General features: G+C 38.2%; 1 protein-coding gene across 1 annotated transcript; it reads left to right on the forward strand.

The window, feature by feature from the left end:
- Nucleotides 1-10,196: 10,196 nt before the first annotated feature.
- On the forward strand, nucleotides 10,197-24,656 carry OPN4 (opsin 4; the record flags this gene model as incomplete). The annotated part of the gene is made up of 10 exons (XM_080347762.1): nucleotides 10,197-10,336; nucleotides 12,241-12,374; nucleotides 13,543-13,746; nucleotides 15,561-15,732; nucleotides 16,633-16,797; nucleotides 17,953-18,060; nucleotides 19,196-19,376; nucleotides 22,405-22,557; nucleotides 23,072-23,140; nucleotides 24,465-24,656. 10 exons carry the CDS (start codon nucleotides 10,197-10,199, stop codon nucleotides 24,654-24,656), a joined length of 1,518 nt encoding a protein of 505 aa, XP_080203888.1.
- Nucleotides 24,657-27,108: the final 2,452 nt, after the last annotated feature.

The raw sequence follows: 27,108 nt of genomic DNA on the forward strand, positions 1-27,108 counted from the left end.
TGTTCCATGATTTGATTACTCTGCCAAACATATTATGGGTTCCTCTAAAAATGGTAAACAATTGGATGCTTCTAGGCTAACTGGAAATGAAACATTTTCAGTGCATTGACTTGTTATTGAGATGAGAGGAAATAAGAAGGAAGAAAAATGTAATCTGTGACCCAAGGAAAAGGAAAACTTAATGTACAAGCTGTTTTTAAACAAATGGAGAGTTGGCATTGCACAAAACTATGACCTAAGCAGAAAACTAAGAGGATTTGAGGAAAGAAAATTAGAATACATAGTCAAAGAACACCTCCAGTCTAATATTTATGCCTGTCATTGAAGATTGTCTCCAACTTCATGTCTATCAGTTTGCTAAGAGCAGGATGTAACTGTATACTACTTTGAACATAAAGTTCATGTGAATTGGACATCTCCCATTCCCTCCTTTCTCTACACTTCAATCATTAAAATGTACTTTCAGCTCTTTATTTGAATATAGTGCAAGCTTTTGCCACTTTCACATTGTGGCTTTCTGTAATGTCATCTCCTGCCATTTTAGTGATAAAATGCAGATTTATCTTCCAAAAAGGTCTTATCCCTCACAATGTCCAACCCCGTTGTTTGTTGCCTCATACCTACAGTGTGCTGCATGCACACACTGTGTATGCAAGAACACAGGGTGATGGATTTGGAGTTCACATCAATAACTTTTGAAGTTTGTACCGTTAATGCCACATCCACCATTGCCCTGATATTCGTGTGTCTGGTGTCACACATGGAGAAAAGGGGAAGAGCACACCCTAGAAAATGACCAGAGAACGTCAGGCATTGATGATGTTAAAAGCTGCCAAGTGATTAGCCACCTCTGAGCTCAGCTCTGCCATGGCTGGTCAAATCTGGCTTGGCTATGTCGACCTAACACCACAGGACAGGGATACTCAATGAGATTTCTCTGCCTTTCACAATAGGTCTGCTAATTGTTTTTAAGGTCTCGCAGTTTGAAAGCCTGTAAAGTAAAAGAAGCGACTCCTCTGGTTAATGTTCAGTGGCCTGGTGACACAAGGTAAATGCTGCCTTCCTTAAATGACTATCAAGGAAAGGGAATCTGCAGCACTACAGGGGAGTCCCTTTGATATAGAGGCACAGCTCCTGTTCATGCAAAGAAATGCAATCCCTTTTCCCTCAATTTAAGGTTAGGTAGTGCAAGTGATAATTTAAGGAAAGGTACACGAGAAGGGAAATCCATGCTGAGCTGAGGGAATACAGTTCCCACTGTTATATGTGCAGCCTTTTCACAACGGCTTTCCAGAAACAGTTCATATAATCTATTTTTATTACCAACTGCAATGAAGCTAACAGCTTGCATTAGGGTCATTTTGACAGTGGGTGGAAAGCCTAAACTCTGTGATATTCAGGCTGTGGTATCTACTAGAACAGGTTTTTCACACTCTGTGTCTAATTCTCTACTGGAATTAAATTTCACCTTACCACAGTGTAAACCAGCCTTCAATTGGGAATGCAACAATTTGTATCTCTTTGCATAGTGCAATGTAAAGGAAGATTTGTGTGAAAAAGGATCTGCTAATGTACACCCCAACTAAACACAACTGCAGAAGAAAGCACACAACAAGTGGTTATTTGCTGTTCTCTACCTTAGGTATTTGCATGCTTTTTTTTTAACTGAAGAGCAGAAAAGGATGATGTCAGTGGGGTTTATCCCTATTTTTTGTTTATTTTTAGAAGCAGACCAACAAATAATCATGACCTAAATTCTACAAGACAGAAGTGCACACAAGCACATTGTTACATACCAGAATCTATTTGAGTTCGGACAATTTCAGCAGAACTGTACACATGCATCTTCTTTAAAAGCAGACTACAAAAAACTAATTCACCAATACAGTGAAAATAAACAGTAAGGTCTAATAGGTCTAATATTTAAGACAGACAGTGAACCCAATCTTTTGACTTCTTTGTTTTCATACAAGGATAATGTGGATATAGCATTAAAATTCAGACAGAAGTCTATCAAAGGCAAAAAAAAGATAAGAGCACTTTTAAGCGAGCATCAGTTTTATACTGTCATTAAAGTGAGGCTGGATTCTGGATGGCACAAGCTTCAAACTGGGCATGTGCGGACCCTGTCGTCTCTTGTATTTAAATGGAAACCGCTGCTGCTGCCCTTTGCTAAGCTGAAGATGGAGTGAAGCAATCTGAAGCTCTAGTGAGAAATTCTGCACTGGATCTCACATTATTCCAGAGAAACTGGCAATTTGCTTCACACAGGAAAAGGTAAATTGGCTGACTTAAATTCAGAAGAGAGCTTTTCTTTCTTTGTTTTTGCTTAGATTTTGTTCACCTGAATAATCAGCCCATTCTAAGGGGGATCTCTTGTCCCTCTGAGGACCCCAACAGCACCAAAATTGTGGAGTCCTTCAATGCATGGAATGACTTGGAAGCCAATGCCTACACACTGATGGACCTGCATTCTGGAGCCCCGACAGTAAGTGTTTTTCTGTCACTAAAAGCTGTAGTAAGTAGTTCTGCTGGCAAAGCTGGCATTTATAGAACTGTAAATGGACATTTAAGGAGCATGTACACGTTTAATGCCGCAATGCAATAATGAACAACATTAGTGAAATCTTTAAAATTTCCTTTTTATTCCTTTTGCTATTTATTTACTGCAGAAAGGACTGTAGAAACAGTGTTTTTCAGCAGTTACATGGGCAGGTCAGGGAGGAATGTCTAATGGCAAAGTACTCCAAATATGGTGCAAACTATCAAAACAACATGTTCTTGCGCATTAAACAGCTGTTTAGCAGTTCAAACACAATGCTCTCATGTTACTGTTCAAGATGGAAATACTTGTAATTTCTGTCCTAGTCTGTAAGTGCAGTGAAATGCTTATGTACATGTTACAGTTGTTATTTGCAGTTATCCAAGAGAGCTGCTCAGAAAATTTTCCCAGGTAAGTTCTATCAAAGCTCTTTCTCAGCTATTAAGTACTAAACAGAATGAAAATTTCCTTAGAAGTGTGAAGGTGAGAATCTGTTAGGATGACACTTCAGGATGGAATTTATTTGGGTATGCTGAAAATATTTTCCATCCTACCCCACAAGCCCAAACCAAAGGAGCTCAGAAGTCCACTTTCTGGTTGTGTATCTCAGTATACTTTAGGACTACGAAGTTTTCTTTACCTGCTCTTTATACAAAAATCTGTTTAAAAGTAAAGAATAGAAAAATGACCCAAGCTAATTTTTTAAGCTTTTAAAAACTGAAATGCAACTTAAAATCTTGATGTGGTCACACCAGGTGTTTTGGTATGGCCCACATAACACAGTGGACACTTTAAAATTGTGTGTAAGTTTCAAACACTCACAAATTTTTTATGCATACAGGATGTTGGATTGGGTGTTTCAGTTGGATCCTAATTTATAATGAAGGACCAGTAAATATTTTATTATTTGCATAGTAAAAATGCAGTTTTGTTTTGTTTTTTTTAATAAAACCTGACTGTGTGCAGCGCATTACAGAAAATAAACAGAGAAGTGTCCTGAACTGAGGCGCTTACAAATAAATTAGATGGATAACATATGAAAGAGGATAGATAGCAGAACACAGCAGGGAGGGAGAAGAGGAACTGGAAAGCACATTGCAAAATGGAAAAGGATTGCGGAGATAGTGTGTTTTATAGCGGAAAATTAAAACCGGATTTTTTCCTTATCTGCTAGAAGAGGTAAATAGCTGTCCATTTCTTCTCCCTACGTCAAGCGAAAGTGTTTTCAAACTTTTGCACTTTAATTTGATGCAAAGATTGGTTTAAGAGAGTTTCAGGACTGAAAGCAGTATGTGCTGCTTGTGTTGAAATTAAATCCGGAAGACAGGATACAAAATCTGCTATCCAAATTGCTCAACAGGACAAATATCGTCTATAGAAAAGCCCTGTTGCCTACTGGGAAGAGGGCTTAGCAGTTGGCATCACCCTCCTGAACCCATAATTGAGGTGGGATTACACTCCTCTTTGTGCTGCCTGTCATCATAGAGCAAGTGCCGACAGAGGCAACCTCAGAAATCAGAACAAGAAGCTGTGAGGCAAAATAAGTGCTCTCAGTTGTTTGAGGCCCCTTGTAGGCAGGCAGTACAAACACTGCACATAGAAACTCTAGGAAACTACAGTATTTCTGTTCTGATAAATGCTCTAAACTATATGATTTGTTGTAATGAAAAAGGCCTAACACTGCTATTGGTTGTGTAAGTCATACTGTGTAAATAAGTGGCTTCATTACCTGTGTTTGTAGGAAAATTAAGAACAAAGAAACCTGATACATTGCCAAAGTCAACATGGGACTGTTCAAATCCCTAAATGACTTTACAAGGATTTCTTCTTTCCCTATAAGTATAAATTAACCTTGCTTTATACTCTTGCCATTAGGAGAAAGTGAGGAGTGCGCTATATCAAATAAAATTTATATTTGGTACAAGTATTTACATGCACGGCCTTGTTCCTGCCACATCACTGCTAGCTTTAGCAGGACTTCAGTAATCAGCATCTCCAAGTGAACAGTAATCAGGCGATATTATTTTTTTCTTTGTCTGAAAAAGAGCAGATTTTTTTTCCCCCAATAGTAGTTGAACTGTGTTCTTTGCATGTGGGTAAGCAAAAAAGGACAACAAATATTTTTCTCATGTTATGGGCAGTAGGGTCAGGCTTGGACTTTCAAAAATGGTATGTCTTCTACTAGAAGTTAGTAACAGGTGAGATGGTTTGGTTGTTTTGTGGTGTGTTGTTTTTTTATTTAATAATTTATTAAATAACTATTTAGAAAACCTTCTCTTTTTTGAACCATGTTACATTAAATAAACTGTGGTGTTCTATCACTTGGGAGAAAAATAATGAAGTACTGCTTTTGCCTGTTCGTTTTTCTTTATTATGAGGTGTTTATAGAAGGAAGGCTGAACAGAAAAACATGCATGGCAACAATGCTATGTGTTATCAGTGCCACTGAAATAGTTGTTCAGAGTATCCTCAAAGGACAATTGCTACAGTGGGGATGGCAGCAGTGGGATTTCTATTCTCTCTTGCCAACCAAGTACTTATACTGTGGGATGACAACAGAAAACAGACTAAACAAGGCTAATCTGCTGGAGAAACTGAATAGGTAAAAATTTGGGAATTATCTATTTATTAAATAACTATTTAGAAAACCTTCTCTTTAGAAAAATGTGTATAATAAACAGATTCCCAAGACAGAATAGATGCAGGCATCGAATAATCCTGAGTTTTATATCTGATCTGGACTTCCCTCTAACCTGGGCAAATCATTTCAGAATCGTGGTTTTGTCCTGACTGTAAAGGAATTCCTTTACCTTTTAGCTCTTTTCAGACCAGTGTCTTGCAGGGTCTTGACAAACTTCATACTGAAACACAAGTTCTGTCCTACACTGATGTTTCCTGTGGCTGATTCATTTTTTACCCCTTCTCTGCTTGTACAAAGCCTTAGCAGAAGGAACTGTGTGCTGCCCTCCTGCTGAAGAAGCTGACTGGCTCCTCACATTGGCCCGCTAGAGAGAATTCTGCCTCCTTTGTGATCAGCTGTGGCAGCAGGCCATAAATATAGAATAACAAGGCCCCATGTTGTGCTGCAGCCTCTACGGACAAGTCCAGAACAGCCAGGATTTACACATATTTATCTATCAGACATTTCATTTTCTCCAGAGTCTCAAAAAGCATCTCAAGTTTGCAAGTCTCAGTCAAGTTTACTGAATGGTAACTGAAAACAGAGTCAGTTGTGGTTTAGCTGTTTTGTCATAGGCAGTAGACAAGTATTCCTTTAGGTAGAACAAAAAGCATTTTAAGAAGGCAGGGTGCATTAAACCTTCCTGTTTCCCTCTATTCTAGTGTTTCCATAAGGACACACTTAAACCTGCTGGAAGGAAATACACTAACACAGAGCAGCTTCTCACTTCATAACTTCTAGCCACCAACTCTACTGAGGCAAATGATAGAGTAGAATTTAGAAAAGGATTACACCTGCATATGGAGGATAAAAATATCCTCCACTAAGATTATCCTTTCAAAGGGATAACAACCCTGTTTTAGGGTAAAACCCAACTGCTGAGAGTCTATTCTGAAAATGGAATTCCCACGTGACTGTTCATCATTCGTGTTTCACAGCTCCGTGAAACAGCCAGTTGTGCCTAAAGACAGGTTAGTGTTTTGTCAGGAATGCTGGTCTGAATCAGTGTGGCACTTTCCAAGTTCCTTACCACACCAAAATTGTTCATTTGTTTATGCAAAACTACAGTGTAAATAAATAATAAATAGTAAATGACATGCCTATTAGAGTTTAAAAACACAAATTATTTTACAGTACTAGAAAAAGACTAGTTTTCATATATACCTGAACAATATTATAAAACTTGCTTTTAAGGTTGACTAAAATGCCATCCTTGGTTAGAAAGTATGTTCTCCAACTGACCCTTGGTACTTACTGTGAAGACATTTTGTTACATTACAGTTACTACCTTGATATCTTCCACAGTTTCCACGACTGTTTTCTTTGCTTGCTTGGGAAATGTGCATTATTGATACTGACTGTTAGGAAGTTGGTGCTTCCCAAAGAATCGTTTCCTACAGAATTAATACCAGTCTAAGCCACCCACAGCACAGTAGGCCCGTGAATATACTGGCACCCAGTGGTCCAAAGCCTCAGGTACAAGCATCTTCTATTTGTTCACTCAGGAAAGCTGTAGTCCACTGTCCATCTACTGGCAAATGTCCAAAATTTAGCTTCCAGTTCAGTTTCTTTGTGCACCTGGTGACATTTTGAACCATGTTACATTACATAAACTGTGGTGTTCTATGACTTGGGAGAGAAATAATGAAGTACTGCTTTTGCCTGTTCGTTTTTCTTTATTATGAGGTGTTTATAGAAGAAATATAAATACTCATTCTGCTGAGCAGAAAAACATGCATGGCAACAATGCTATGTGTTATAAGTGCCACTGAAATAGTTGTTCAGAGTATCCTCAAAGGACAATTGCTACAGTGGGGATGGCAGCAGTGGGGTTTCTATTCTCTCTTGCCAACCAAGTACTTATACTGTGGGATGACAACAGAAAACAGACTAAACAAGGCTAATCTGCTGGAGAAACTGCATAGGTAAAAGTTTGGGAATTATCTCATTTCTTGGCTAACCTGCTGACCTGATTTCCTCTAGCACTGTCTTTTTTCCCTGTCCTTTCTTTCAGCATACAATTCCGTTAGAAGATCTAGAGCTGAACTGGCACGAGTTTTCATCTTCTGCTAAGGAAGCTGTATGCATGCAACTCTGTGATGAATTTGCAGTACTTAGGTCTGATCTAATGCCTTGTCAGTCAACTAGCACCTTTCTTTGACTTAAGCTTTGAATCAGACCAGCATTTCCAACCAAAACAGCAAAATGAACCTTTAAAGTAATTGTCTTTTTCCTCTTAGAGAACAGCCAGAGTTGGACCTCATGGTAAAAAAATCTCAGGCCTACAAGAAGCGCACACTAAAATGTTAATTTATTCCTCTTTTCCACAGATCTTTTATTTGCCCATATATTTATTATTATTTATGTCCTATCACTGCTCCTATATAACTATTTTTCCTTTATTTTTTTCACACCTGACATTTTTATTGACTCTGAACTTGTTTCATTCCTGAATAAGTAATTTTGAAGTCTTCCACTGACCCTGAGATAACCTTTCTTCTCTTGTGATTTCTCTGTGTATTTATATTTCTTTTGATTTTTTCCTTGTCCTTAGTCCTCCACAAATTTAATTCAAATTAAAGCCATTTTAATCTGTTCTTTGTAGCCAAAACAAGCTCCTTTAGTTGTTTCATTTCAGTTACCGTGATCAAGTTCTGATTAAACGGATGGTTACAGAGAAAAACATAAGAAATCCCCATTCCATTAATAATCATCATTAACTCTATGTAGAACAGCAATTAAAAAATGTTCTAGCCACAAGGCTAAGGAGAAGAAAGAAACCCCAAACCAAAGAACTTGATTTTATTTATTTAAAACTGGTTTATCTCAGACTGTCCCCCTCTACTTGCTCTTAGTATGGGATTTTGTTATTTTACCGGCAGCATGTTAAGCACAGTAATTTCTACCTAGGCAAGATGCCCGTTGATGTTCATGATGTGATGCTAACTTATTTGCTGCAGGAACCTGAAAAATAGTCACGATACTGTCATTCAGTTAGTGCGTCAGCCTAAACATTTTCCTCCAATTATAATAACACCCAGAGCTACCTCTTAACTCTCGAAGATCAGAGTATCTGTCCAGCATTTGATTACTGCTAAAGTAGAAACCCAGGGAGCATGCTCTAGCTGTTGAGGATTGCTGTGGGCAGATCTTCGGCACACAAGCAAAGACAATCTCTTCCAGAATTCCAGACGCTCCTGGGGTTCACCTCTCGGTACCAGCACACTGGTTTTAAATATGCACTGTCTCTAGTAGCTTCAGCCCAATCTCAGAAATACATTCAGAAGTAATATCTGCCTCTGTTGTCTGAAAATACCCATTTCCTTTCATAAATGGGATGTCATTAAAGGCATTTCTGCGTCACACTCTAACAGCGAATGCCAACTACTGACACAACTGTAGCTTAAAAGGGAGAACTTCATACCTACCTCTGTGCACTTTCCTCCTTTCCCACCAGCAACCTTCATTTTCCTGGGAAGGAATGATGGAATATGACAGCTGTGCCCTCCCCTGCCAGCACTGGTGACTGGAAAGAACATATCCAGCCCCATAGCACGATTTAAGCTTGATACAGGCACAGACCTTGGTACAGTCAATTCCCTTGCCGTCAATCCTAGGCCACAGACAAGTTGACAGGTTTCACAGCAGGCGGGCTACAAACAACTCAATATCTCCTGAGCTCTTCCCAGCCCTGGTGCGATTCTCATAGCTCAGCAGCTGAGGAATGCCATGGCTGCAGCTTGCAGGCTTGAGCTCTGAGCAATGGCCATGGCATGCCATTCCAGAGAGAGCGCCACCCTTGATAAGAAAAGCCTGGCTACGAAGAGGAGACTGGATCTGTCCGTGCAGATGAATGAGGATGGGGCTTGCTATTTTTCATGGGTCCATTAGCTGGCTGGAGCTGATGCCAAGACACATTAAGGACAGTAGCAGTTGTACAGAGGTGAGTGGTTACATCTCCTTGCCTGACCTTATATCAAAAGGCAGCAGAACAGTGATGGCTTGGACAGCTGTTCTTTTCTCCTCTTCAATTTATATCAGGTCATCCTGCTTCCTGGGTGCTACCCTATTGTTTGCCTCATTACTAATCTGGGATCACTCGGCCTGAAATGTGTTTGTGGCTTCTGATACTTCTCTAAAAAAGGTTTTTAAATTACTATTTAAAATGCTGTAGTCTTCAGACTTAGCCACTGTATTTTGCTATGAGTTATTAGCTGATTAAATGCTTTCACCAAGTGCTTTATCACATACTTCACAGAGCAAAATACCCTCATTCAGTGCGGAGCAAAAACGGAACTGGTATGGAAGCCAGGCACAAGGTATAAAGGATTTGCATTTTTGTTTTTCTGATCCTTGATTTAGTTTCCAAAAGACTCTTGTCCAGTGCTGTTAGGATTTTGGTAACAAAGTCTTGAGGGCAGGTCACAATTTGGTGTTATTCAGTGGGAGAGAAGAAATAGCCACCCTACTAAAGGAACGAATGGATGTTTATCTGTAGAAAATCATTCCTATGTAGTTAGGTAAGTCTAGCCAGTGATGTCAGAGAACAGAAATCACACATCACAGCTACAGAAACCTTCCCAAAATGAAAACTACAGAAAATTTACTTGCTTTTAAGTACTGCATTACTTGATGTGAGATGCAGTGGAAAGGGTCCCTTTCTGCCTTCTCTTCTTCTCCTCTACTCATCTATATTCTTCTTTTCGGAAATAAGAGATTGGTTTTTTTCACCACAATTCTAAACCAACAGTAAACATGTAAACTGCCCTTTAACCTTCGTACTGCTGATGGCATATTTATCTCCTGAAGGTGATCAAAAGTAAATGTTATTTGAAAGTAATTAGCTTATTCTGACTTTTTTTTTCTTGCTGTATTTTTGCATTCTTGACAATTTCCTCTTCTAGAGAAGCACATGACAGCTTTTTCAGTGAAGTCTGACAATGTACTTATGACCTCTTGTTTATTCCACAAAAGATGACAGTGCAAGATGTTCCTGGTGCCTTTCCTACAGTGGATGTCCCAGACCATGCCCATTATACAATTGGAGTAGTCATTCTTCTAGTGGGGATCACAGGAACTCTGGGTAATTTCCTGGTCATCTATGTTTTCTGCAGGTATCTTTCTTTTGGATGTTTTTTTAAATACTCACATTTACAAACAGTACCTTCACTGTGCCCTGCAAATGCAGCACAGGCATACTATGAGACTCCTGCACAGACATAGTAAAATGCACCAAGAGACATTGCTGTGGGGAAAAAAGTGGCAACCTGCCACCCTCTGACTTCCTCCCATTAACCATAAGCAGAGACAAATTGTTAGTGACATTGCAAAGAATCCCTCAGATATGGCAAGCAATAGAAAAGCAGCCAAAGCAGAAACCTTCCAGTGATTTTTTTCTACTGGCTGAACTATTTCTGCACTGGTCTGATGGGATGTTTTGCACTGGTGTTTCCCACATATCTTGTCTAGTTTAGATATTTCCTTCCTCCTGCTGCTTACTACTCAGTTTCTTTTCCCCTTCTGTTTGTTACTGGCCATGTCTCTTGTTTTCACATTTTCTAACACTTGGCTTATTTCCTTTTAACTGAAGCCACATTCCAACTTTTATATCTGAAGGAAATTGGATCTCTGACAAAAACATGATATTTTCACCATTTCTGTTCACTCATCTTGTTTCTGTTTTGTCACACTGGGGCAGAGCATTGGCATGATGTCCAGGCCAGTGAGCTTCTACTTCATCATTGGTCTTTAGGCTCTAATGTAATAAACAAAAATAACAGAAGTTATATGCTAATTTGGCTGTGTTAACTTACATCACTGGAGTGTGGGTGGTAGTCTGATTTTCAAGACTATGTTTACATGGTGCGTTAAACAGCAGGTTTCATTATGTGCATTAAGAGTAGATACGAACACTTAAGTGTGAATGACATGGCCTTAAGAACAGAAAAGCTGTTGCCATGAGGACCAGATATGTGAGGATGAAGCAGATGAGCCATCTCAGCTCTTTGGCTGGTCCCACACAGGAAATCCAGTCATGGCAGTTGCACTGGAGGACACAGTTTGTCTTCATTTGAAGATGTTATGAAGACAGAGAGGGATACTGACAGCAAGGAAACAAGTACATCAGAAGTTTGGAGAACACATCAGATGCCTACAAAGCAGTCTCATGTAATGGCAAACTGTAGCTGCCTGAAATAGAAATATGTTCAGTAACTTTTTAGACTACTGAACAAATACAAGCAGCCCATAAGCATCTCCTTGCTCCTAAATGGACAGATAGTTGAGAGTAGTCCTAGTGATTGATTCTGGATCAGTGCAAAGAACTTCCATTTATTCTGGTATTTTTCAATTGTGTCTAAGACTGAAAATTTTAGAGGAGCTAAAAAGTTACACTTACACTAAGCCCCAAATTTAGGAGCTCTCAGTTGAGCTTTTATGTGTACCCTTAAAAACACTGTACCATAGTAGTATGAATAACATACACAGGCAGGATACACTGAAGGCTCACTATTGATCTCTTTAAAGTCAGTGTCTGGGCCAGTGAAATGAGTGTCATAGAGAAGAACTGATGTAAAACAAAATGCTTAATGTGGTACATAGTGAGTTTGTTTAATCCCTGGATTTGGAAGTCACTGTTCATCTTATCAGCAGTAGAAAATGCGCTCTCCTCCCCCTGCTTAACATGACCCAGATCCAGCAAATCCGTAGAGTACAGCAAGTTTAATTTCCTGTTAATCATGGACATGCAGTGCACTGGGTCAGGATATTTAAAGAACAATATGATTTATCCTCAGCACTGAACTGGTTATCAAAACAATCCTCTAATGTGAACAGGAGCATAAGAGTGTAAAACTGAGCCTTGCTTATGTTCTCTCATGAGGGAACCGAGAAGCGCTCTGCTCCAACTTGCTCTGTAGTTTGCATTGATATTTGTGAAGCCGCCACAGCTCACAGTAAAGAGTAACGCCACAATTCACAGTGCAGAAGTGTTTAGCAACTTTCCTTCTGATCTTTGCAGGAGCAGGAGCCTTCAGACTCCAGCCAACGTATTCATCGTCAATCTAGCTATTAGTGACTTCCTGATGTCTATTACGCAGTCTCCAGTTTTTTTCACCAACAGCCTCCACAAACGCTGGATTTTTGGTGAGAAAGGTTTGTATATATTCTTTCTAAGATATCACTAAGTATGTTCTTACCATAGTTGTAGTTAATCTGTTATACTATTGTCTTATCCTCAGGTACACTTGCAATATGGAGAACATTTCTCAACATTGTTTCAATGTTGACACAAATGTTTGAACATTTTTGTCTGTGTGCAGTGAATACTTTCCCACCAGGGAGAGGAAAATCACAGACATGAGATAGATACAAAAGCAACATTAGCACTGTAAGACACAGGACTAGTCGTCTTGCCAGTATTCTTCCCCAGTCATCTCACAACTTAGTTACTGGCAGAGTCCTATGACAAAGAAGCACCACTCTGCAACACACCAACTTAAAAGCTCTTCTTGGACTTGCACCTGGCAAGCGAGGCAAGAAAGCCTGGCAAAAGTGAGTTTTCACAACAGAAATATTAACTGAACATTTCCTGGGCAGTAAGAAAATGTGGCATGAAGCTGCTTTCATTCTTCCTATATAACTGTAGTAAGAGGAAGACTAGTCTTTGCCTCTTGAAGGGGTAGTGACAGAGAGGCAGCTGAGAGAAGCAGTGTTGCTGTTTTGTTCTCTGATGACCAAAAGCAATTTTTTTCTTCTAGTCGCACAAAGCGTTCAGTTGCATGTACGTTAGAATAAAATTAAAAACAAACACCCCATAAAAAAACCACCAATGCCTGCTTTTAGTCATTAGGTTGTCTGAATAATTAAAATTACTCATTAATATATTCATAGTCTGCATATTTACTTGACTTTGAGATATAAATGGATCCATAATATCAATGTAGCTATAACCCATTGTTAAGCAAAACAGCTGTTTCTATGGGAGCTGCAGTAAAACTGGAGTTAAACAAGATATTAATGACTGTTGAAATGATCCCACTAGAAACATCAGAAATCAGTGAGTGAAAATACGTTAAGTATCCCTGTCTCTCCAGCAATTCAAGCAAACCAAATCTTTGAAGTTTATTTCCATGGATAATGTCATTAGCAAGACAGACAGCAGATTTGAAATAGCATTACAACTGCAGGAAAACTGAAGTTCCATTGCTGCACAAATTCCAAAATACATTAGTTCGCAAGAAACACAGACTTGAACTCTCCCAGAAATTAATTAGCATGGGTAGATTAATTTCACTGCTACTTCTGTCATCTTCATTGAAAGGCTGTGAGCTGTATGCCTTCTGCGGAGCTCTTTTTGGCATTACATCTATGATCACTTTGATGGTGATTGCCTTGGACAGATACTTTGTCATCACAAAACCTCTGGCTTCTGTTGGAGTGACGTCTAAGAAGAAGGCCCTAATAATCCTGGTAGGAGTCTGGCTGTACTCTTTGGCTTGGAGCCTCCCACCCTTCTTTGGATGGAGTAAGTGAAATGGAATAAAAGTTGTTTTTCCCTCATAGCACTGGATTAAAGATCAGTTACAGTTATAGAAGAGGGTTGAATGGCTTTCATGCTAGACTTGAATAAATCAATTTGAAGAAAACTGATAAAATACATATTGAAACTGAAGATCTCTAGTCAAAAGAAAAAATTCCAGTGTTTATTACAGCATATCACATGGCAATGGCACTTTTCCTTAAGCTCATTACTTACTGAATAAAGAACAGTAGACAAAGTCAAGGCCAAAATTTATGAAGGATGTATCTGCACACCTACTTCTGTTGAGCCAATATGAAAGTGAAATAAATTGGTTTTTTTCTGATCCCTTTTTTCCTCCCCAAAGGCACTGTGAAAGATAGTCCTGTCAATCTAGATTTCTTTATAAAACAGGAATGCAGTCTGAGTATTTTGTGCAAGTACATCTTCAGTGAGTCTTGACTGTGTTCTAGATGGGCAAATTGCACTAGGTGTTGGTCACATTCTCCATTCAGCCATTGGTATCTTCACTAAGGCTTCCAATAGGGATAGCATTTAGTAATAACTACCTAACTACTTTGTTTCTGTAGATGTGAAATTTATGCCTGCAAATTGGAACACACATATAGCATCTTGACTCTTGCAACTTGTAACAAAGGGAGTTTCTGTTACTCTTTGTCGTTTGAATCTGCCTCACTATCATTAATTTGTTTTCTATGAGCCTCTAGTTTCAGTCAGTGTATTAGAAAGAACTCATCATTCAAAACTCCTGCTCATTATTGTGCTCCCTAATTCCAGAAGAGAATGTGTCAGCTCAGCTGAGCTGAGAATATAGCAATGTTTGATTTTCACAAAGGATGCTGCAACCAACTCAGTCTCTGAGTAGAATTTCAGCAGATTTTTGTTATTGTCATTCCAGTCCCTCATGAAGCATGTTTAAGTAGGCAAACTACAATACTGGGAGAAGCAACTTTTAGTTGAACAAGGAGCTGTTAGAATGACAAAATGACAATATAGTCTTACATTCTTAATAGGAGAAAGTAGAATAATTGCTTGAAGGGTGTTATTACCTTGTAATTAGATTCTAATACTATCCACAGTACTCTCATATGGTAATTAGATGCATATGAGCATATCTGGTGCAATGCGTTTAAGAATTCAACAGAAAATATCACTGTAAACCATGCAAAGTAAAATGCAAAGGTAAAAAGTTATTGCTGCTAACAATTTCTTTACTTCACAGTTTGACACAGTTCCTTTAAGGAGCTTATGTTTTATGTCAGGCAGAATATTATGTATGTATATGGGGTTTTTTCACTTGTACTCAAACTTCAACAAAATTAATCTGATCTGCACAATAAATCTCTCTCCTTTGCACAGTTAATTATCTGCACAAGCTTAAAAAACTGGTAGCTAGAGCAATCAGTTTCATTTCACTCCTTGGGAAGATGGCAAATTGACATGACATGACATGAAGACATTTAAAAACAATACAGGTTGGATCCAAGACCCACTGAAGTATTTGGAGATATGCCATTTGACTATGTTGAGCTTTAAACAATATTAAGAACTAAAACAAAATTATTCACTTTTCCAATCTGAAGCCTTAGACTGCTAAACATAAATACAACAGGGCCACACAATAGAAGGAAAAAAAAATGAGGTGCTTTAAATGAAGAATCATGTATGCTTCTAAACTCTTTTTCCCTCTAATAGAAAACGACTAAATGCTGTGTTATTCTGAGTATTTTTCTCTAAGTCTTGGACTCAGAATAAGAGGCAATCCATGGCTTACGACTTCTTCTGCCTTTTTTTTCTAGGTGCGTATGTTCCTGAGGGTTTGCTGACTTCCTGTTCATGGGACTACACGACTTTCACACCATCAGTCCGCGCCTACACGATGCTTCTTTTCTGCTTTGTCTTTTTCATTCCTTTGATTGCTATCATATACAGCTACATCTTTATATTTGAGGCTATCAAGAAGGCCAACAAGTAAGTAGCCAGCAGTCTTCAGTTTTTATCTTCTGGTTAAGTGACAGCTTCTTTTCTTGAAACAAAGACTAACAGAAGCTTCGGGAAGCTTTTCAATTTTAATTTGTTTGCACGACTAAGACAGGAAACTAAACAAGAATTCTGTCAATAGCCAACATGGTAAGAATTGTGATCCTTAGCAAACCATTCCTGAATTTAAACCAGAGTTGTTCAGTATATTGTTTAATGACATGGAGAAGGGTATGAGTAGCAACAACAGAAATCGGAAGGATAAGGAAGGACTACAGAAATTAACCAACAAAACAAAATACTACGGAGACATCAGAGACATGTAAACAGCAGTGTATCAACAACTATTCCACAGAAAAATAGATGGAATTGAACTACAAAACCATGTTTAACAAGGGTGAAAAATATGTAAAACATTTCATCACAGGTCTCTGAAACGAAAACTATTGTAAAACTAAAGGCCAATGTCTGCCACTACATTTGTAATCTGTAGATATCTATCTTGTAGGTATCAGAATATCTAGTCCCAAAGCTCAGAAGCCCAGGGCAAGAGGAAGGTAGCAAAATCAGATCAAGGGAAGTAAAGGCTTCTCTAACTATATTTAATATTGCATTGTTCAATTGGCTTGAATGCCTGATTTACGTGGAAATTCTTCTGGTACAGGACTATTTTCTTCACTGAGGCACATGTGAATTTTGCCATTGATTAGCTCAATAAAAGTGCATTGAATTGTGAATGAGCTGTCACATACATACATTAACACACATTAAAAGTGCATGACTTTTAGCATGAAATAGCATAAAAGTAGTTGTTGCCCCATTTTCTGAAGCTATTGGCTCAATTCCCTACCTCCTTTTTTTTTTTTCCTGTTGTATGTTTATTTCCCCTAGGTCTATCCAGACATTTGGATGCAAACATGGAAATAAAGAATGCCAGAAACAGTATCAGAGGATGAAAAATGAGTGGAAGATGGCCAAAATTGCACTGATTGTCATCTCGCTTTACGTCATTTCATGGTCACCATACTCTATTGTTGCTCTGGTAGCTTTTGCTGGGTAATTATGAATATATCAGCAAAGGAATATTCAGTGAAAGCAAAAGGTGTGAAATTGTGGAAGACACATCAAAGTCAAAGCTACCTGTCAAGTTTAATGCCTGAAGTGCATCCAAAACATTCATATATTTAGGAGTGACAGTTAACAAATGAGGCACATGCTGACTGTGATTTTTTTCCTTAGTTTGACTTCAAAAAAAAAAATCAGGAAGGTTATTACTGGCAATATACCATTACTGTGCTGATGATTTCTGAATGCAGTTGATTCTCTATGCTGGCTTATTTGAACCATATGAACTTTATTTAGCAGCAAAATGCTATATAAGATGCCCAAAAAGATCCACTCGGGCTTTTTCTCTTTTCTTCCTTTACTTACAAAAGTCTGTTTAGTTTTTTGTGTTACAACAAGCTGCTGAAATTCCTTACGTGTATAAGCCGGTTCAAAAATAGTACATCCTTGTATTAGGGAGCTTTCTTCTGACCAAGACCTTATGAGTTACTTCAATCTGTCTTCAAAAATCAACTGGCTGATAGCAGCATGGCAGATATACATCAATCATAATTCTTTTATCCTTTAGAGTCACATCACCTGCATATATGCATGGTCACAGTAACACATGAGCATAACATATGACATGTGAAAATACTTTCCCTTCACTGTTTAGTTCAGAAAAATACTTCCCTTTCACTTCTCAGTTCAGATCAGGCAAAAAACAAAGTCTGAATAGGAAAATAGGTTTATGAGTCATCTGACCCTACAATGCCTCATTCTGCACACCTATTTAGGAATACATTACTCAGCAAATATATCTGCTGAATTTGGAACAGATACACTGATGAATGCACATTCACTTATTGAAGGCTGACTTTGACCCTAGAATAAATAACATGGGAATTACCACCATCCTGAGTCATAGTAGTGAACTGCTGTGAGAAGCCCCAAGAAAATCATGTTCCTCAGAAATGCAGTTAGGTTGGTGTTGATCTTTACAGTCAAAGGATGTAAAATTTGTTCTCTCACTGTTTGGGTAGAGAACTCCACCTTTTACTCTCTCTGGAGCACTAAGAAAGTATTGTGTTGTCAGTGTATAACTGCATAGACTACACAGAACTCAATATTAAATATATAATACATTATACATTTGCACTACTCTAGGTATTCTCACGTCCTAACACCCTTCATGAACTCCATACCAGCCGTGATTGCCAAAGCTTCTGTCATCCATAACCCAATCATTTATGCCATCACTCACCCCAAATACAGGTAAGTTCACTCTTAAAAGCTATGTTTAATATGGCAAAGAAAATCAGACAGTAACTTGGCACTTTTAGGACTAGAACCTGAGCTCCACTCCATCTGCCCATTTTACCTCTGCAAGACAGCCTTGCTTTCCCCAAAAAAACTTTTCAAAGCCATATAAATATCAGTGGAACTTGTACTTAGAACAAATGACTGCACAGATGGGAATTAAGAGATGTTTATGGATACTGATCTGTACTCACATATTACAGGATAAAAGATGGAGAACTTCCCACCCCAAAGGAAAGCACCATAAAGTTTTAAACTATCGATCTGTCAGTGTTGCAAATATCAGCTTGTTAAATTAACCAGGCCAGTGAGAGATGCAATTCCATAAAGTCAAGCTACCTCTTCCCTTCCTTGTTTTGTTCAACTTCTCCACCTTTCTTCAAGCTTTCATTTTTCAAATAGTATTTCTTCTGAGTTGTAACAGCTAGGGTCATTATCATATCAGGTTCAGATGAGATCTAATGGATGGCAGCAAAACCATAAATATGTTGCTGTTTCACCCTTTACAAAGACCTGCTGGGGAACTGCATAGAGAAGAGGGGGACATGAACATCTGAGTGGGGAAGGCTTGGGAGGAAAATGAAAGCTAGGCAAAAGAATTTCCTTATATTGCATATGAGGAAAGAAATACTGTAATATAACTGCACTTTTTATCCAACTCCACAGATAGCTGGCAAACAGATGTGCAAGAGGAAGCTAGAATAGCTGCTTAGGGGAAGATTAAAATAATTCATTACGTGGTACTTCCGCAAGGTTCAGTTTTAAAGGGACAGAATTTTATTTTTGCCCCGATTAAGCTGAAAGCAGATAAAACATCATTTTAATAGCTCACTTCAGTTTGAAGAGTTATACTTTAATGCCCTTTCCTGCCAAGCAATAAATTTGAGTTCTGCAGAACACTGTGAATAAATGATCTTGCAGGGTGATTATATAGGAGACATTGGATGTCTGGAAGACTCTTTTTGTACCCAGTAATTTTCCAGTCCATGCAGCATTAGTTCACCTCTCTGAATAAATGCATTGTTTATGATGACTGAATTTTTGTGCTAACAGAAAAAAAATCTGACTGGTTCTACCTCTCATCCATTAGAAGAGCCATTGCAACATATGTTCCTTGCCTTGGATCCCTGCTGAGAGTTTCTCCTAAAGACTCACGGTCTTTCAGCAGTTATACCTCCTCCCGACGAGCAACTGTAACCAGCCAGACTTCTCAGATAAGTGGGCTGCAGAAAGGAAGAAGGCGACTGTCTTCTCTCCCTAACAGTGAATCAGTAAGGGAGACAATTCCCATATATCCATTTTTAATTGCAAAGCAATTAATTTTCATATAAAGTCCTTCAAAGTGGTAGATTCTTTAGATGAAAGGCATCATGGTGCTCATTACAAGGGCTTCAAAGAAAGCAGAGAGACAAAGTGAAATAAAAGACAGAAGGCTGACGTGTAAAAGCAGAATGTAGATCTTTGTATTTTTGATGGTTTGTGACATTGAAGAAAGAGCAGAAAGACGGAACAGTAGAAATTTGGAAAGGGAAGCTTAGAGTCAGAGCACCCTTGAAAGTCTGATCATACTTCCAGGACATACCTGTCTAACCACAGATTTGGAGGCTTGTCACACACAAAAAAGAAACTGCTGGTCACTAAGTAGTTCTCTAGGGAAAGCAAGCTTGTAATGAAACAGATAATGCTTTCTGGAAGTGAAGTGAGCTGTATTTGGAAACATTCATCATTAGATTTAGACAAATCAGTAAATCCATTACAGAATCATTCTCACAGAAGACCTCAACAGCTTGCTGCTGCCAGTCTAAGTGAAGTTTTGCACAGCAACTGGAAACAGGGCAAATATTTGTTATCCTATGCTCTCTCTTGCAACCCAAAATTACATTACTAAGTAACTAGGCACATTAGTTAGTTCTTTGCAATTGTTTTAAATCAAATTTCCAAATATTTGAAAAGCCATGATTCCCTCGGTGATTCTTTTTCACAGTCAGGATAATCATTGTATCTATTCCAGTCAAGTGCTGAATTCTGACAGTTGTTTTTAACAGTAATATTTCAATTTCTTTGCACTCTATACCTTTTGACTTCTTGGTCCCATCAAAATGAAATTATTCTGACTAGTAGCCACCATTCAGGAAGAATGTTTTAAAATTGGCTCATAAAACCCAAAACATTTTATATTGCATCTCATAGATTGTGAATCCTGATTCTTAAAAAACAACAGACTTTTTCAGCAACACTGTGTGTTCTTGTAATGCTATCAGTGCTGGGGAAGGGGAATGATACAATTCAAAAATTCTTTTTGCTTAGGAAAGCAACTCTTAATACTCAAGGTAAAATAGTGGAATGGAGCATGAAAATTACCCAAAATAAAAAAATTCCAAATAATTGGGGTGCTTCAGTCTGGAATTTTCTATGAGCCTTGAGTAAATCTGGATCTTGTTCAGAACAATGATAGAGTCAAGTTTTTCTGACAAGAATATGTTTCCCTTAACTATTAGATTTGACTGTATCTAGCTTATTAGCAGTTCAGGTGAAGTAAGGGCTCAAGTTTAAAAGAAACTTGCTTCAGTGCTTGCTGATAATTTATTTCAGGCTTTTTTTTGCATCATATGGGGCTCAATTAAACTATAAGACTTCAAGACATACACTCAAAATCCAAAAATGCAGTACTTATCCTGCCATGTATTTAATGTTGAGGCTGGTCATCAATGTAAGCCAATAAACTATATGCATTTTTTTCTACTCCTGTGTGTGCAAAGATATTCTGCACCTTGGAAAATCCTGAAGAAACAATTTCCAGACAGTTCTTTCCAATGAAAAGGGGCCAAGCTCCAGAACAGGTGCTCAGAAAATAAAGTTGCCTCCATTTTAAAATTCAGTCAAATAGGACTGTAAGTGCTAATACACTCTATGCAGGGAAAGGGAAACACAGTACACATTAAAATAAAAATGCTGGGAAAATGGTCTAGTCCAACTTCATTTGCTTCAGCAGGAAAACACATGTTTAGATTGTCCTTCTGGATGTTTTGTTATGCTCTTCTGAAAAATCTTCCATGGGGACATTTCAGTCTGGAGACACTTCACTCCATAGATTCATCTTAATAATTGCCTTCTCAAGAGTTACAAAGCTGCTTCTGAAAATACAATCTTGATTGTCACTGTTCCAAATTAAATTCATTTTTCCTTCCCATGCTTCTGTGTTGCCCTTATCCTTTCCCACAGTTACAGGAAAAAAGATCCTGATCCTCCTTAGAAGCAATCAATCTGTTATGTATTAAAATTGTCATATAGCATCACCAATCAGGATTCGGTCTAAGAAGTAAAAGACTTATGAGGCCAATTTCTCCAATTCCATCAATGTTCAGGTTTTTCTACACCTCTTATTATAATTTTCTTCTTTGGGGAAAGTTTATCAAAGTATCGACAATTGAAAGTATCAATAATTGCTTTAAGTATTTTCAAGCAATTATATATGCTCATCTAATGGAAGCTACATGCAAAGCACACAGATTGCTCATGAAAAACCCTTGCTGCATGAAAAAAATTTAAGAAAGTATATCGCACTGTTATGTTCTCCCATTTTAAGGCAAGGTGCACTGTCAAACAGAAAATAGGCTGGTTTGCCATGAGCTGCTCATCACAACCCCATCAGCTGTTTCATTGTTTCATTATGATCTATAGAATTCAGTGAAATTCTGTGATTCCTCATCATTGTAGTGAAAAGGATGACAGAGTGAGGAACAGAAACTTTTTGACTTCCAGGAAATTCTGGTGGATCAGGATTTTTTGTCTTTTTATTTTTCTGTTTTCCCATTCATTGGAACAAAGTTTATAAAATCAGGGCTCCTTCATGAAACAAAATATTTCTAAAGAACTGATTCTGCAGTCCCCAGACATTTCCTTCTATTTATTTCTGCTTCCAACCACACCACTTTGGCCCTATTTCCTCCAAACACCTGTGCTTCCGCATTGGGTATTTTATGGAAATACTCTCCTCGAAGCTACAAGGTGCATCAGAGAAGTTTCAACAACAGTAGATAAATAAACCCTATTTTGTTTGAAAATTTGCAGTGTAAAGAGTAAGGCAAATTTTAGACTCAACAGACTTGATGGTTTTGTTTGTATCTCTTATAAGCAAAGACTTCATGAAGTCATACATGGCATAACTTTTGTGAAGTGTCTTTTATACTGTGTCTGTCTCTTTTACAATTCCTGTCTGGGTAAAACTGATTCTCATGGGGCAAAATGGAACGAAGTCTAAGCAAGCTGAAGTGATTGTTTTTGTTGTACTCATTTTAGGACTGTACTGACACAGAAACCGATGCCCTCAGTGTGTTCTCCAGACTTGCTAGCAGGCAGATTTCCTATGAAACAGATAAAGACACAACTCAAACTAGTGACCTAAGAGCCAAACCTAAACTGAAGAGTCATGATTCTGGGATATATGAGAAGGTAGGTTAACAAATCTGCACATTTTACCATAATTAATCATGAAGGTTCCTGCCAAGAAGACGGAGATAACCTATGAGTTAACACAATCAGTAATGACTTACAGGCTGTAAAAGGTCATCAGCTTTTTATTTCCACCCTGGTTCATTATTCAGCCGTATTTGTTGCATTTCTGACAAGCAATGGTGCTGTTTTAGTGAATTTAGCATCTGAATGGTATGTTGTCTTGTGTTTGAAGTGTGTATTCTGTAATATTTGTATTTCGCTGTCCAAATTACTTGGTCAGTCTTTCTGTTATGTCGCCATTTGCTATCAAATGAAAACATATGATGAAAGGTAAAAAACAAGGCTATATTTAGCATATATATATATATATATATATATTTAGCACTACTTTTCAGTCAGTGCTCCACTAACCCCAGTTTTCTTTTTACTGTACTTTGTGTTTTATGTATGTAAAATATTGTGACGTACCTATAGGTCATTTATCTCTTTCTTATTTGTGCCCATTTTTCAGACACCTGTAGATATTGAAGACATATCCATGAAGGAACTGAATGCCACAGAGTACACTACTACACCTACTGTAAGAACTGTTATTTTAACACTTGGAATGGGTCTAACTAACCAAGGGAACAAAAACTAATGACATTCCCAGTCTCTGAGGGCAAATTAAGTTATTTCTTGAGTTACAAAAATTAAATTATACTCCCAGTAGCATATAGAACAAACATGACTACAAAGGGTAGGTCATTGCTGAAACTAAGCAGAAGGAGAACATATACTACAGGGTTCTCCTTTAAGTCCAACCACTTCAAGGAACTTGAATATTTTTTTGAATTCAGTAGGTTCCCTGATGAGGTCTGCGATTTTCTTAGTGGAGCGCAGAAGCATTCATTTTGTGCCATCTTAATAGGAATAATATATACAGTAAGCTGAGATAGCCATTCTGATGGCTGTACCTCTGAGACAGCCATAGTCTTGTGGCAAGTACTACTGTGCAAATTGATATTGTTAACTATTTAACGTTCTGCTTTGAGTAGCAGCAAATATTTAAAAAATGCAACTTGGAGGAAATCAAGGTAAGTTTTTGAAACATGCCATATCACCTATTCAGTAAGATGTTGTGTTAGTGTCTATTTCTTCTTCTGTGTATCAAAGCTACGGCATACTGATAAAACTTTTTTGATATCTGCCACAAGTGAGTTGACTTGCTCTAACTCTTGACAAACAGGGAAATAAGAGGCTTGACAGGTGAAAACAAGACAGTTTTATCTTTGGAGTATTAACCAAACCAAATGTAATATAAACAAATTACCTTATTGTTAGTATTAAGCTATGGCTAGCCTGATTCTAACACACTAATTTTTTGGTCCTGTGCAAGTGACAGCTCACATTGCTATTGTCAAAAAATGCTTATTAATCTTCCCCTCAATTCCAGTTTTCAATTCATTCTCTAGTTTGCTTCCCCCTTCAAACTATCCATGCGGTTATCACTACATTGTACATCACCTCCTGCCCAAATGAACCTAAACAGTCCCTCTTTATGGACGGACTTCTTCCTTCATTGAATTAATAGACTGTCTGAGCATATTGACAGCACTTTTGCTCATAGTCGAATGTTCTGTCATTAGCCTGGTTTATATCAAAGTAGACCAGCTCTTAAGTAGCAAATGCAATGTCTGTGCTTTAGTACATTAACTTGTTTAACATGTTTTTTTCTTGTAAATATTCAGGAAAAATTCAAAAAATGTTTAAATCTACTTTTTCCTCCATCTTTTAAGTTTGGTTTTGAGTTAGTCGTGGGGATCAGCAAAGTGCTTAACTAAATATATGCAACTTTTTCACAGATGATGCAACCTTATCTCCTTGTAGATATTTGTGTTTTCCATTTCTTTTAAATCCTTTAGAGCGGTGAAAACCTGAATGATATCGAACAAAGAAAAGGAGAGTCTCACCACAGACCATCAGCAGCCCAGATACCCAGCATTACAATAACGTACAGCAATATCCAAGGAGCAGAGCTGCCCTCTGGATACAACTCTGGTTTCCTGTATCCAAAGATCAACAGCCATAAGCAGAACAAGAAGTCCAACAGCTAAGTGAGTGGTGAAAGCCAGAACGTCGTATTAGCCAATACCTCTGGAACAGCTATGGACCAGCTGAATCCAGAACACCTCCCTACATTGTTCTGAAATGCTCCTACACAGACACAAGACAAGCAAGGAGAAAAGCTAGGGGAGTAAGCTTTTCAGCATAAGAATTCTCTCCAGTCGCTCACTTCTTGAACCGAGTCTCATTGTAATTTTGTTATCTCTTTATGCAGCTCATGAACCAATTTCTTCCACTTGGATTTTACTCTGCTCAGGTATATTCCACCACTGCATGGATCTTACCTACAAGCCTCCTAGGATTAACTTGAGAGGAAAAGGAAATATGAGATTCAAAACTGACCTTTGTTCACTTAGTGCAGTTTTAACTTCAAGGCTATTACAGAGCTAAAGCTGAGATATTTGGGGAAAAACATACATTGCTCCCTGAAGACAATTTCTTCATTGTTGTGAAGTTCCTCAACCAAATGGAAACCTAATTACAGAGTCTGTGCTCCCTTCTCTCATAAATGACACATTTTCCCTAATTTTCTTCTACAATCCAATTAAAAGGCAATGCACTCAAGCAGTAATTTGAAGTCTCAGATCTTTATTTTAATTTCTGAGATTCTGGGGGAAGAGAAAGGAATAACACTGAGGATGGGGCTATGGTCCTTTCCATGCTTTTCCAATGGTTGCTTAGAGACCAGTATAACCTGCTCTTAGCTAACCTCCCTAGAGCTACAGGCAAGTATTAGGAAACTCCTTCTGACTTTCCTTTAGGAGGTCTCATAAGAAGAATGCAGAATTCAAAGCAGCGTTTATACTGAAATGTCTTATGGTTAAGTCAATAAATCTGCCTTCTCACACCGCAAAGTGGTTTACATTTAGATGTGCTTTTCAAAAGTACATCTTGGGAGAAGGGTTAGTTCCCCCAAAACAGTAGTTCTAGAGATGAGTGGAATCTGCACCATCTCCACTTTAGCATTGTAATAGAAAAGAGATGGAAAGGAGCTATTACAGTTCTTCCCTTCACCTACCACAACTGGATATTGTCTCCAGGCAGAGGGCAATATTAAACTGATAATATATACAGCTCGCGATAAGGAGAAAGGGAGAAAAAATACCATCTTCAAACAGGAAGGGTGTTCAAAGATACTCAGCAAATCTAAGGAATTTTATTATGACTTACTGCTTAGGCTTTTAAAATTATTTAAAAACATAAAGCATGTAATTCTTCCCACTCTTTATCATGAAGGCTATTCACACCAGTCAAAACTGGGAACAAATGCTAGTGAATGCTGCCTATTTCATACAAGCCAGAAAAGGCTGAACCTCTCAAGAAAATAGGTCAAAACTCACACAAGCTGTTTTGTGTGTTAATAAGATGTGCATGGTATGTACCCTTAAAAGCTAGACCCTTTGCTCCTGTCATGATTTTGTTCCAAATAGTATTCTTGAAGACTATTCTCTGCACTCTTGCATTCCCTTCTACTTTTAGAGGACATAAAAAGAATGCTTCCATGGCTAGAAAAGCCTTACAAATCCACAGCATGTTGTTCTCTATATCCTTCAACTCCAACACGTACTGGAGATTAGTTTGTATCTATAAAAAGAACTACAGCTGTTCATGCTCATCTACTTACAAGACGCTTGAAAAACCACATATTAATTAGGGAGAATTGTTTGGGAGCACTTCAAAACTCTTGTGTGTACTCCCTGTGTAGCTAACAGCTTTGCCTTTACCTCTACTGAGACTATAAAAATCGTTCAGGAGAAACCCTACAAAATTCATTTCACCTGAATAACTCTCTAAGTGATTCACATTGTAACCCCAGTGGCATTTGAAATAAATCATTATTAGTTCATATTTTAACTCATCTTAGCAGCTTTATTTGTGTCCTGTATCCTCTACTTGGCAGCCATTCTTTCTGCTTTGCTGTCTCTTTACACCCTTTAACAGAGATGACTGATTGGATTAAAATAATTTAGGACTGAGATGATTCATATTTCAGTTTAAGTCAACTGTACAGCCTGTTCTGCACTGGAGAGACGGCCTGTAGTTTACCATGCACTTGGGTATGTTCCAGTGACTTGGAGGTTTGAAAAGACCCGAGCAGAACGGAGGCGCTCCCCTTTGGCCTTTTGTGCTACAGCAGCTGTTCACAGAGAAGCCTGCTGGCAATGACAACAGCAACCAGTGCTGTGAGTTAATAGCTGAGCTCCTCACCTTGAGACAGCTCTCATGGGCTCAGGCTCAAATTCAGACTTGGATGACAAGTGAACATGTTTAGTCTGATCATCCAAGCAATTCTGCAAAACTGCTGAGCAACCAGTAACTATTGGTGGTCTTGCAAAGAAGGAGTCGAGACCTAAGGTAATAAAAGGCTGTTGAAAGTCAAGATTGAAGTACCCAATAAGGTAGCAGTCACAAGTTGCTAATCTTTCAAATTTTCACATCCTG

The sequence above is a fragment of the Nesoenas mayeri genome (genome assembly GCF_963082525.1).
Source record: "Nesoenas mayeri genome assembly, chromosome: 7".
NCBI classification, from domain to species: domain Eukaryota; kingdom Metazoa; phylum Chordata; class Aves; order Columbiformes; family Columbidae; genus Nesoenas; species Nesoenas mayeri.